Raw genomic sequence first — 12,863 nt, 5'->3', positions numbered from 1 at the left:
GGACTGGCCGAGCCTGTGTGCATGCAGATTTGAGGCATTTAGTGCCGCGTCACATTGGACAATATAGTCAATGCTTGATATTCCTCACATGGTCCACATTATGGATGACCGCCTTGTTGTACACCATCCCACTTCCTTTGTTTGGAAAAGAGCTTTGAACCAATTTCTTCATTTGTGCTGACTTCTGAGGGTTCCAATTAAGCTGAGAACACTGTACTTCCCAAGACAAATAAAGTTTTTCTTGCCATTAAATTGGATTCAATGACATTCGAACTGGTCTCCAACTGGAAAATCCTACAAAATGTCCAATGTGCGTCAACTGTAAAATACACAAAAAAATAAATTGGTGGAATTAGAGTCAATAATTTGTCTCCTTGATATTTGATTGAATTACATCCATTTACGGATGATTCCGGTTCTCTTGGATTTGTGTAGCTTTTTGGTGGCACGTGGTGTGTTTGGAGCATAACTCGTACTACCTTATCTAAAAAACATTATCTTTTAGTTTCTTTGGTATCAACCCATAGCATTGTAAGATGAATTGTATGGGATATAATGTAGACGATTTCAAAAATAATGAGATGAAGTTAAATGTCTGTGTTTAGTAAATTCAAAGTTTGATATAGTGTTGTCGCCTCTTGGTTTGTAAATATCATCAGCTTATTTAAACTACAAGTACCTTTTAGGGTTGTACGGTAATATGCATTAAACCTTGATATAACCAACACCTCGGGTGGTCTACAGCGAGCACTGATGTGTAAACGGAATACTTCTTTATAGTGAATGCCTCTTTAACAAAAACTACGATTAGAAAGGTGAATGAAAATAAATATGTATTGCAAACATGTCATTTCAAATGAGGATACAAGGAAATAAAAAAATAAAAACGTGACAATTGAAAAAAAAATCAGTTTTAAACCAAATATCTGCAAGAAACTATAACTAACCCTTTTTGTCTTGTCCATGGAGAACTTATACTTACTCAATTGCGACCACAGCTTACTTATTAATGAGACGCTATTATATGTCATTATGTCAAGAAATCGACGCTTTAATTAATGACAATTCCAATGACGATACTGCATAAAACAAAAGAAAGTCTTCTATTCAAGGGTTTGAATAAACTGAGTTTATTAATTTTATACATGTCTGGCATCACCACCAAAGAGAAGCGACGTCGTCACATTGTATAAACATACTCATTCAAGACATTTTAAAGACAGCACTACAGTATGATGGAAAATACAGCAATAATGAAGGATTAATTAAAATAGAATCATGCAGTTAAACATTCCAAGTTATTATCTTTGTATGATTGATCTCAGAATAGTCAGTCTCCTTAATTCATCAAATTATTGATATTCACTAGCCAATACATATGTAGGTCCGTTTGCATGCATTACACAGTTAGATTAGGTCAAGGACAAATTTAAATGATTTCAAATAAGTAACATGGAGCGAACGGTATACAATTGTAACATAAATTAGATTATAAGAACGCACGTTTTTACTGGCCTTGATAACATTAGGTCATAAAATAAACTGGATACAAGATTTGTTATTTTAGATGAATTACAATAAAATAATTATATAGTCCTGGTCTTCCATGCGGATGTAGGTAATTTGTTCAACCTTGCAAAGTACTTTTCTTCATTACTGTGTTTTGTATGCGATTGGGATTTATGAAGAGACAAATGTAGTAAGAACAATTTCTTTAATAAATGTGATCACGGTTATCTTTGGCGATCGAGAAGGTAAATTAAATAAAATAATGCTGGCAATCAGCGCTGTTATTTCAATGCTAATTAATTTCTATATAAAACGCGAGACCTTATTTAAATCAATCGTCTAATAACATTATACTTTTTTCTGATCTTATTAACTTTGCTTTTTCAGATAATTCATTTCTTCATTCACTTTAATGTATTTTGTTTAGGATCTGAATAAAATCAATTTACAAGTCTCGTTTACCGATGTATGACTGCACACAAAGTCAATTTGTATCACTGATATAAAATGCCTATCTCATCATACAATCGGAACAATTAGTCTTTGATGTAAAAACAAGAACACAAAACGATCATATCAATTAAAAAAGCCCTGCAGTAGCAGTATTAAAGGAATAATAGCAGCAATAGCAGTTGGAGAGCTGGGTAGCACTATTGCATCTTAACTAGTGTAAACATTCTAAGTTTTTACTTATTTAACAAAAGAACGTATATGAGCAGGCAAATTGTATCATGCAGCTCATTCCTGACTAGGTTAGCATTAAAACCTAAACCATTTGTGAGCATTTAACACCAGTGAAGAGAAACGTTCACTACTTTTGCGCTGCACCAATACAAATCACATAGCTTCTTATATCACCACCGAGGAATAAGCTGATGGTGCATCGATCAGCATGAAAGATGTTGCTGCCATTACAATGCCGACTTCTTATTTAAACTCATTCTAGGCAGTGCGTTCTGCAAAATGCAAAAAGATAAACATAAAAATTCCCCTAATAAGCGATTATTTAACAAATGATTTTGTTTTGTTTTGGTTTGTTTGTTTTGTATAGTTTTGATTTGTATTTCGATGACTGTTTTCACAGTGTTTGGTGGCGTTAAGACACTGAACATGATTTGACCTTCTCGCCGTGTAATCTCAGTTTGGGTACACACACTTTGTGTGTATGGTTTCCTTTACGCTAAGTGGTGCGTTGGATTTCCGTTATGTTTTTGCCGGAATGCTTAGGCCTTTCTAATCGATTCCCGCGTTGGTTCTCCTTACTGAGCGTCCATTAAGGACATCATTTCGAACGGAATATATTTTGTCCCGTACAATTCACGCAAGGGTCTTTAATGTGCAGAAAGATCCATCGTGACACCATTGCTCTTGTATGGGCAGACTGGATTTGCGGCGCGATTGTTCTTACATGACCGTCCATCCTGAACCCTCACCACTCTTCCCAATTACTTTACCAATGCCTGCAATTATCGCACCAATATTTCTCTACCACTACCTCCAACATGGCGTTCGTGTGTTTGTAAATACCTTTTACGAACTCAGTCTCAAACAAATTGAATTATTGAAAAAGTATATACTACGTTCAGAACGTGGATGAGAAAGAAAAGTCGACATTCGCTTCGGCACATTTGCGTATCTTTGGTACAAGCTAAACCCGCGAACATGTCGAAGTGAGTAGTAGCAAACTGGTGTGGGTGATGGTAATCAGCATGACGTAAAGAGATGTCAGCTGCACTGGCATCGTAGGCTTTACATTATTCTCCCTGTCAAACTTCGTCAAACCTCCTGTTGTTGTGAGATTTCATCTTTCCAGGCCGGATTTCAGACAATAACTATCGTATATTTTATGTACTAACTGTATTCTGTATAAATCTTGTGTAAAATATAATATAATAATGACACATCGGAAGAAGAAAAAACAATCTTGTATCTGATTCAGTTATAATAATGGTCGGAAGTGTAACGTTTTGTCTCTATATCAAGTCATGGACAACTATTCTCACACCACCAACATTTCACGCTACAAAAGACATCAATGACAACATAAAATTCCTTTCATTTATCTATGAAAATGGGTCGCATGTGGGTAGTGATCGTATGGTTAAGCATGGACCTCATACTGGGGAAAGCTAAAGCTAGAGGTATGTATTATGAATAATTTATATTTATTGTAGAAAATATTTAAATTTTAAAGATATTAAGAATTTGTTATTTCGTAATTCTAAATTCGGAGTCAGCCAATTTAAATCTTACATGTCGAAGCTTTACATCCCTCTTCAAGGTATTTGTGATATTATACTGCATATCATGTTTTCTGCAGAAAATGAAGTTGTAGCCATCTCTGGATGTAATGCAACATTAGAATGGACATTAGGAGCAACATATTTGGAATCATTCGCTCATTCGGTTAATGTTATCAACGCAAATGGACTTAAAATTGAGGAGAAGACTGCCATGAGATGCAAAGATGGGACAGACTCTTCAATATATTGTGAAGTACGGAATACCAGTAACAAGGAATGGCGATTCGTTGTGATTTTGTTCAACGTAACCCAATCCAGCAGTGGGAAATACACGGGTCAACTAAAGTATGGGTTAAGAAAGGAAATAAATATTACGACAGAGCTAACAGTTATAGGTAGGTTATTACAAACTGTAAGTATATTTTCTTTATTAGTAACATCCTTTCAAACGTGCATTCACATACTAATAGGCCTATTTAACTTCAAGTGCAATAGCACGCGTGACAGTCTCACGTCTTGTAGTCAATTTGAAAAACATGTTAATAGGAGATTTTTTTATGCCTCACAATTCTCAGTCCATTTTGTCATATGCAACGAAAAAATCATAATTTAGATTTAAAAAATTTAAGATAGCTTAGATGCATATATGCCATAAATATAAATTTAGAGAAGTAAATTATTTGTATCACTTTTATATAATTTTTATATTTATTTAATGCTAAAAATCCAAGATGCCATACTACATTTTATAATCCAAAAATTTTTGGATATTTTAAAAAAGCACCAGGTCTTCTGTCTTTAAAAAATGCGTTGGAAATGGGTATTTATCCCTGCTATAACCTTATGTCAGTGAAATCGGATTTTCTTAAGTTTCCTACTTTAAATTGTAGCGTACGGTCATGCATTATGTACATATATTACATACAGAGAGGATCAAAACATTTCAGTTGTGCAACAGAATCCTCATAAGAAGAAAATATTTATAAACGAAAACACGAAAAGTTCGATTTTACTATCATCGTCAAAAGCTGCATATGTATAAATATTCTGGTACAAAGACTTTGAAAAAAACATTTTGCAAATATTATATATTTAAATTTTAGACCCAGCTTTAGCTACATGCTGTTTATGTCGAATGTAAGTATCGAACATCTGTGTTATATTTGAGAATTTTGCCTTTAGATATTTTCACAGACAGAAAGATTTACACAAAAATGTAAAATGTAAGGTTTATCTGGTCATGAACTTATGGTTATGAATGTTTAATTATAAGTTTAAATTATCCCAATATGGAAATCATTTGTGCCCTCCAGGTAAAGGAATTAAATGTTTCGATGAATATGTTATTCTATTTAAATTTAACAGATAAGCCGCAAATTAAGGAAGCCCGAACGTCCATCCTTCATAAACCGTTACAGATAACATGCAGTGTTGACGGCGAATTGGAGGATCCGATCTACTATTGGAAATTAAACGGGACATATTTAAATTCTACAGAACGCATCTGGACAGAATCATTTCAATTGACATATGAAAATGTAACACTGGTAGACACATTTACCCCTTTTTCGTGCATTGTATGCTCCGGTATAAACTGTTGTATAGAAAGTGATACTTATGTACCGGACCCATATTGTAAGTAGACTTAACGCTTTTCAGTTATATTTGTTACACCATCCATATGTACATCCTATATACAGGTACCGTTTTAAAAACATAGATGAATGGAAGGGCAAAGTAATCAACCATACATTAAAACCAACAGATATACAGACATAGAGATCTACAGACAGACACATATAAAACTAAATCCAAGCAATCTCTCTCTCTCTCTCTTTGTGCGGTGATCTAGCTTAACGTCTTCTGGTACATTTTGGAGATTCCAATCATTACTCTCTATTCCTTTTTTCCTCTATCTACCTCACTTGGGGTTGGATCGTTCATATCTTGCAACCAATACGCTTTCCAAGCTCATCAAACACTATTATCCTTCCGTTATGCTACACATGTAAAGGATTTTATTTCCTACTATAAACGTTACGATTATGTTCTCTTTTAACATTTAGATGGACCCGATAGAGTGACTTTGAACCTCAACCGCACTGATATTTACCTAAGGGTATATAAAACTGTTATGGTTATGTGCTCGGCCAAATGCAACCCAATTTGTGTTTTTCGGTGGGATGGTTATATCAGCAGTAAGAATGAGGAACTCGTAATCAAAAGCTTCGATTCAAGAATGGCTGGAGTTTACACCTGCATTGCAACGAATAACGCAACGAGCGTAACGATAAAATCTGATCCAATTGTCTTGCATCTTGTGCAAGGTAATAGTGCCAGCTTTACATGAATATAAAGAGATACACATACAATGTCGGTTCTTCATGCAATGCCTTCCTTAATTCGAAACTATACATAACGTTACATGTTGAAATTGTGTCAAACGAATAAGATATCTAACCTCAACGTATACAACTATGACAAACAAAGATACGTGAGCCTGGACATTTAAGACAGTAAATCTGCTTCTTCATCATTGACTTTTAATCATTGAAGTGTATGCAAGAGATAACTTCACAGCAATATATATTTTCAAACAATTGATTACATATATGTGTTTTGTCTTGTTAGACCGTACTTTCAAAACAGCTTGATAAGAAAATGACCAATTCGATATAATCTTAATATGCCGCTTCATTTTAATTCAGATATTTGTAAAGATGCATCCAGTCCAGAAAGCAACGGAGGTAGAATATTTTTATTAATTAGCAAGCTTTATGGTTTCTTACCTTCTTTTAAATTATATTAATAAAGGTGTAACTGCATAATTTATATTTCAAGTAATATGTGGTAATCATGGTAGGAAAAATAAAATAGTCATAATTGTTTCTTCCCACCATATAGAAACTAAATATAGATGTGTTCAACTATTAATTAAGACACGTTTTACTTTAAACATCCGTTCTTGCAGCGTTAGATTAATTGCACTAAACGTATCGAAATTGCAGAATTACTACAAGAAAGTTTAACTTTATCCTCATTAGTGTGCTCCAAAAAGTGCCAAAGATTGAGAGACATTAAAGAAGCACGTAAAAGAAGCAAGGTAAAAACATATATCAACAACAAGAAGATAAAACCAAACATGCTTTGATTGTGTGATTGTGTGAATGTCTTCCATAATACATCGCTACTAACGCATAACACTATAGGTATTTTTTTATATTTCATCCTAGATGCTGAATTATTAGTGGGTGATAAATTATGTTATTTGTGTATTAGATTACCAAAAAATATTGAGAGAAAACAACATACATAATAATATTATACTTTATTTTAACATTTAACATATTTGGTTTATATAAGGATCGATATATTGTTTCACAATGCACCATTGTTTTAACCGTTTCGATAATTATTTACCTAAACATCAAACAGCGGCTTTTATTTCCTCTTTCAGATCTCCGATTCACACAATACTGGATTGGAATAGTCAACGTTTCCGTCTTCCTCCTCATTGTTGGATCTCTAATATTTGTCACGCACTGGCGTAAAGGTTTAGCAAGAGAACTTGGTATTATATGTTTGCTGTATTAAACAAAATAGTATATTTGTTTAGAATGGTCAACGTTTCGTTCAGAAGTGTTGATACTTAAACTTCTTTTAGTTTACTTGCGGATAAGAATAATATTTCCAGATAGCAAAACGTATTCCTTATCATAATGACCTGAAAATGTTACCCTGTAAATAGTTTCAAATGAATACATTTCTTAAGCATGAATAATCACTCATGAAATGTATAATTCTGACCATAAAAAACAAAAACAAACTGATTTACACATTATCCTAAATTATTGCATGCGCTTGAAAGTTTCGATCCATCCGAATCCAAAATGCTTATTAGTTTATAGAACTTTAAACGACAAAGCATGCATAACCACAAATAAAAAACTAAATGCATATTCTGATATTGAATTTTTATACACTATTGCTCGGTAGCAGATTAAGACAAAATATGTTTACAAAAGATTATTATGTAAATTTAGTATACACTGGGACTTCAATCAAAACCTCAAATGATCAAGTTTTGCTTGGCGTTAAAAATGAAAAGTTATGAGGGAATGCTACGGAAAAATGAAGGTATAGATTTAAAATCGCCAACTATAATATATCACTGTTTTGCTTATATTCTGTTCATTTCTTTGCTTACATTTATCTTTATTACATTTGAGTTTGGTTTAGTTACCCGTAGGTGCTGAATCATGTCAGGCTAACTTCAAACTATGAACACTGATTGCTATTTGCTTTGTACAACATTTAAATATATAATATTAACTATTGTAAATCCATGTTTGGATCCTGTGAATAAAATTCAGCTGCTGTTGTTCTTGTAACTTTGTGCTTGTGTGGATTTAGCACTATTTCGCAGCATATCATAGGCTATAAACAGCAGTCAGCAGTCAGATCAAACCGACCAACGGGAAGCTAATGGCAAACTTTCTCATAAATCCGCATTGGCCGAGCCCCAGGCTCTAGCCCACACGGGCAAAAGTGAGATGGCACTTACTGGTAAAGACGAAAGCTTTATACCATTCGGCCAACCGGGGCCCATCAAATGCTAATGGAGTTTAAATATCATGTAATAATTATTCACATTTTATTTTTAAAACGAATAAATACATAAGAAACAAAGAACAATATAATCTAAATGCACAAACTTTAATATTACGTTTCTTAAAATTGCTACAGACTCTAACATATTACGTGACGCTGAAAACTACAGAAGGTCATGCAGTATGGAGGTGTCTGCGAAGAGAAACAGGCTAATGAAACTGTTGACAACAGTAAACAATGGAAACAAAATTGATAATGAAGATTGTAATACATGCACACAGCCACAAGACCTAAACAACTCACGAAAAGAAAATGCTGAACCAAAACTAAAAGAAGATATATACAGAATTATTGATCAGGTAATATTTAACGAATGATGATCGTTCTCTTCCTTCCATTCCAGCCATTACGGGTGTACAATATTATTCAAATATTTGTTAGTTAATTTATGTGATCTACTTCTTTTGGGTATTAGTATGTATTTCTTGACATGCTAGACTATACCACTCGTGCAACCAATTGCACACACACACACACAGATATATATATATATATATATATATATATATATATATATATATATATATATATATATATATATATATATATATGACTCTTTAACACAAAAAGAACAACAGAAACCGGTTATGTTTGCTAAACTTTACATGGCTTTTTCAACACGAATTCAACATTTTAACTTTGTTATGTTTCAACTAGTTTATTTCAGCTTGTTGTTGATACTAGAAAATATTTGTATTGACCTAGAAATTGATAAGCCATAACGAGATCTGTTACTTTATGTAAAGTTATGTAAATGCACATTATATCCTGGATATTTCATTGTTATAGTAGTCGTAGACTATTAAGCAAATTTCGAGAATTATTTAAAAGAAAATTTTATTTCTGCATGGTCGTCTTATCAGGAGTATAAAGCCGCATATAGCTTTTAAGCTGAGTCAAAAATTATTATTGGCTCTCTCAACGGCTCCTTCAGACCAGATCTATTGAAGTCTTTTTTCGTTTTTACTTTGATTATTATATTGATTGAATTTAATAAGGCACTGGAACTTACTCAAATACTTCTCAGGTGTATGAAGTATAATTGCATAATAATTGATGTCGAGTAATCAAGTAAATCCGAGTAAAATCGTACAATATTGATAGAAGAAGCCATTGTATGGGGACAATAACACGATTTATATCGTGAAACATAAGGACGAAACGGTGGCAGTGATTGTAATACAACACTGCATGTTTCACCACAACAAGATGTCACATCTTCCAATAACGTTCGTGTTACGTGACTTTCGCTAACTCGTTTGAAGATTCACTTGCAATCTATTTTGTGTAATTTTCCTAGCATTCTAATATTTTTCCACTGGCTTTTTCAGGTTATTTGAATGGTCTAGACATGTGATTATATACGTCCAAGTTTTTTGTATTGTCTTGACATGTGATTATATACGTTCAAGTTATTTATATGGTCCATACATGTGATTATATAAGCCAAGTTATTTGAATGGTCTGTACGTGTGATTATATACGTACAAGCTACTTGAATGATCTATATATGTGATTATATACGTCCACGCTGTTTATATGGTCTATACATGTGATTATATACTTCCATGTTATTTGTATGGTCTATACATGTGATTATATACGTCCAAGTTATTTGTATGGTATAGACATGTGATTATATACGGCCAAGTTATTTGAATGGTTGATACATGTGATTATATACTTCCATGTTATTTGTATGGTCTATACATGTGATTATATACGTCCAAGTTATTTGTATGGTCTATACATGTGATTATATACGTCCAAGTTATGTGTATGGTCTAGACATGTGATTATATACGGCCAAGTTATTTGAATGGTTGATACATGTGGTTATATACGTCTAAGCTATTTGTATGGTCTAGACATGTGATTATATATGTTAAAGAAAAGATGCTTATTCATTCATTTGCCCTTTACCACCTTTGAGAAACAAAACTTCATTCTTTGGCTATCGTAACACGAAGAAGTAAAAGACAATTTTGAACATTGGTAAATAATGGATATAATGTCACTCCAAAAAACAGCGGGTAAGCGATGACTTAATCTGTCTCAAACCAAAATCATGCCTTAGGAGACCGGTTAAGAATAATAATCATTTATTGTACATTATAGTTACTATGTTTGAAATTAAATGTTGAAGTGTAATATGCACATTATTGATCTTATATTAGTCTATTAATTTCCTGACTCGCCGTCACTTATGATCAGTCTATTTTAGTTCATATACCACCCAACATTCAGTACACAAATATTGATTAAGAATCTCTACCGTGTTTGGTAACATCTATTTCATTTTTCATTTAAACACAGAAGCAAAGAAAGTTTTTTTTCTAGTCCCTATTGTTTTCATTTGTAGTTCAAAGTGCTACAATTATTTAGAAACATTCGTATTTATTCTATTTTTCAGGCTGTTTCCTCATTTTACGATTATGCCACAAGCACTGTAATGGAGGGAAACACCCATGCAACAGAGAGCAGTACTAAGCATGGACACTACGATTATGTCGCTTCTGCAGCAATGTGTCATGTTGAGACAGCCGACGTGCACGTAACATATGAGGACTATATAACCCCAATCAATGATCCTGACTGTCATTTTGAACTTTGCGAGAATGGGGCAACAGACGTACTTGGAAGAGATCACGATTATATAACCCCAATATGTGATACAGCCTGTCCCATTAAAATGTGTCATGATGTGGAAATCGACGTGCTTCAAACCAATGGTACCAACACAACTCCAATTACTTAATGACCATCGGCTCCATCTCTAGAAATTATAAGATGAGTTCAAAGACACATATGAATTGATTAATGCTGAAATATGAATATTCCTATTCGTTTTGAATGGGAGATCACGTCATATTCTTCAAAAGACAAACTTAAATCCAAAGTTTAAAATACTGGGGTTGAGACTGATTACAACCGTATAAAGTATAATACAACGAATGACTAATAGCATGTAAAAAAAAAACAACTTCAATCACAAGTTTAATTCAGTTTCTAAATTTTACTTATTTACTTATTTTATGGTGTCATATAGTCACACTTTTAGCTAACTTCCTAGGTTTTGAATTTTGTACTGTGACCGTACATCTTATGACCTGAACAAAGAATCAATAAAGTATAATTTATCATACTCTATCTACACAATATTTACTAAAGAAATATCTATTAACAAAAATACATCTATGTGTATGTTTTAGAACCAATCACTTTGACCTCCAACATCTGAAGGAACATTCTGCTGTCAAAAACCTAATTGACAATGAGCTTCTGGATGGTGTGAATCAATCCGGAAATGTAATTTTCCAAGACATGTCTTATGAACAAATTCTTTTCTAAGATATGTTCTTAATATAAACCATGTCTGGATATAATATTATTATTTGAATCAGATGTCATAGGCACATAAAGTTCACGTATGCAAAAGCTATATTTTAATAATATTAATACAATTATTACTATTATATGGGTTAGATGATTATTTTAATTCGTAACCTGCAGAGTAGGCACACATTTCCAAAACATTACACCACAAGTCGCTGATATATTGGATAGTGCGATGGGTGCAGTTTAACCGCTGACCAGGGTTCGAATCTCCATTTTACTAGGTTTCCACGTGAATATGCCTTCTACGTACGAGTTCATACAACACCGACTTTGAACGGTGATGTGTGCTTAGTCGTGATTGCATGTGGTGGACAGACGTATATACAGACAGACAGACAGACAGACATGCATGCACGCACACACACACACACACACACACGCATATATATATATATATATATATATATATATATATATATATATATATATATATATATATATATATATATATATATATATATATATATATATACATATATATATATATACATATATATACATATATATATATATATATATATATATATATATATATATATATATATATATATATATATATATATAGAGAGAGAGAGAGAGAGAGAGAGAGAGAGAGAGAGAGAGAGAGAGAGATTTAAAGATGATTTTCGTTACGAACTATGAATATCTTGGAGTGAAATTTACTGTTTAGAACGTATTGAGTACAAACAATACCTTCCCTCTATCCAAGTAATACAAGGGACTGCGTTATCTATTTCGTCTGTCTGTGCATAAGTGTTATTCAAAGTGCAGATGTTATGCTGAGTGTGCAACCACTCATACAATATTTTGAAAGGAGAGTTCAAGCCTTAAGATGTGATTTGAGGTGAACTTACCAATAAGGCCCCAGAAAATTGTATCAACAGCTAGTAGTTGAAGCTATTATAACGTGAATGAGTGCTGAAAATGTCGAAATGAGTAACTAAGAAGCGATTAGAGATATTATCCAGGAAATTGAGTAAAATCAGAACTTCCTTTAGGACATGGAGACATATGCATTAGAGTTTGAGATTAAAAATTGAA

General features: G+C 33.0%; 1 protein-coding gene across 1 annotated transcript; it reads left to right on the top strand.

The window, feature by feature from the left end:
* The first annotated feature begins 3,362 nt into the window (after nucleotides 1–3,362).
* On the top strand, nucleotides 3,363–11,615 carry LOC149793490 (uncharacterized). Its single transcript, XM_089966392.1, has 7 exons — nucleotides 3,363–3,650; nucleotides 3,830–4,147; nucleotides 5,118–6,079; nucleotides 6,461–6,499; nucleotides 7,210–7,323; nucleotides 8,499–8,722; nucleotides 10,837–11,615. Exons 3-7 carry the CDS (start codon nucleotides 5,887–5,889, stop codon nucleotides 11,179–11,181), a joined length of 915 nt encoding a protein of 304 aa, XP_089822518.1. The 5' UTR covers nucleotides 3,363–3,650; nucleotides 3,830–4,147; nucleotides 5,118–5,886; the 3' UTR covers nucleotides 11,182–11,615.
* Nucleotides 11,616–12,863: the final 1,248 nt, after the last annotated feature.

The sequence above is a fragment of the Sinohyriopsis cumingii genome, chromosome 8, assembly GCF_028554795.1.
Source record: "Sinohyriopsis cumingii isolate HCF-2022 chromosome 8, ASM2855479v2, whole genome shotgun sequence".
In the NCBI taxonomy this organism is placed as follows: domain Eukaryota; kingdom Metazoa; phylum Mollusca; class Bivalvia; order Unionida; family Unionidae; genus Sinohyriopsis; species Sinohyriopsis cumingii.
The sequence above is the reverse complement of the archived record's forward strand: the minus strand, read 5'-3'. Positions and strand labels throughout refer to the sequence as shown.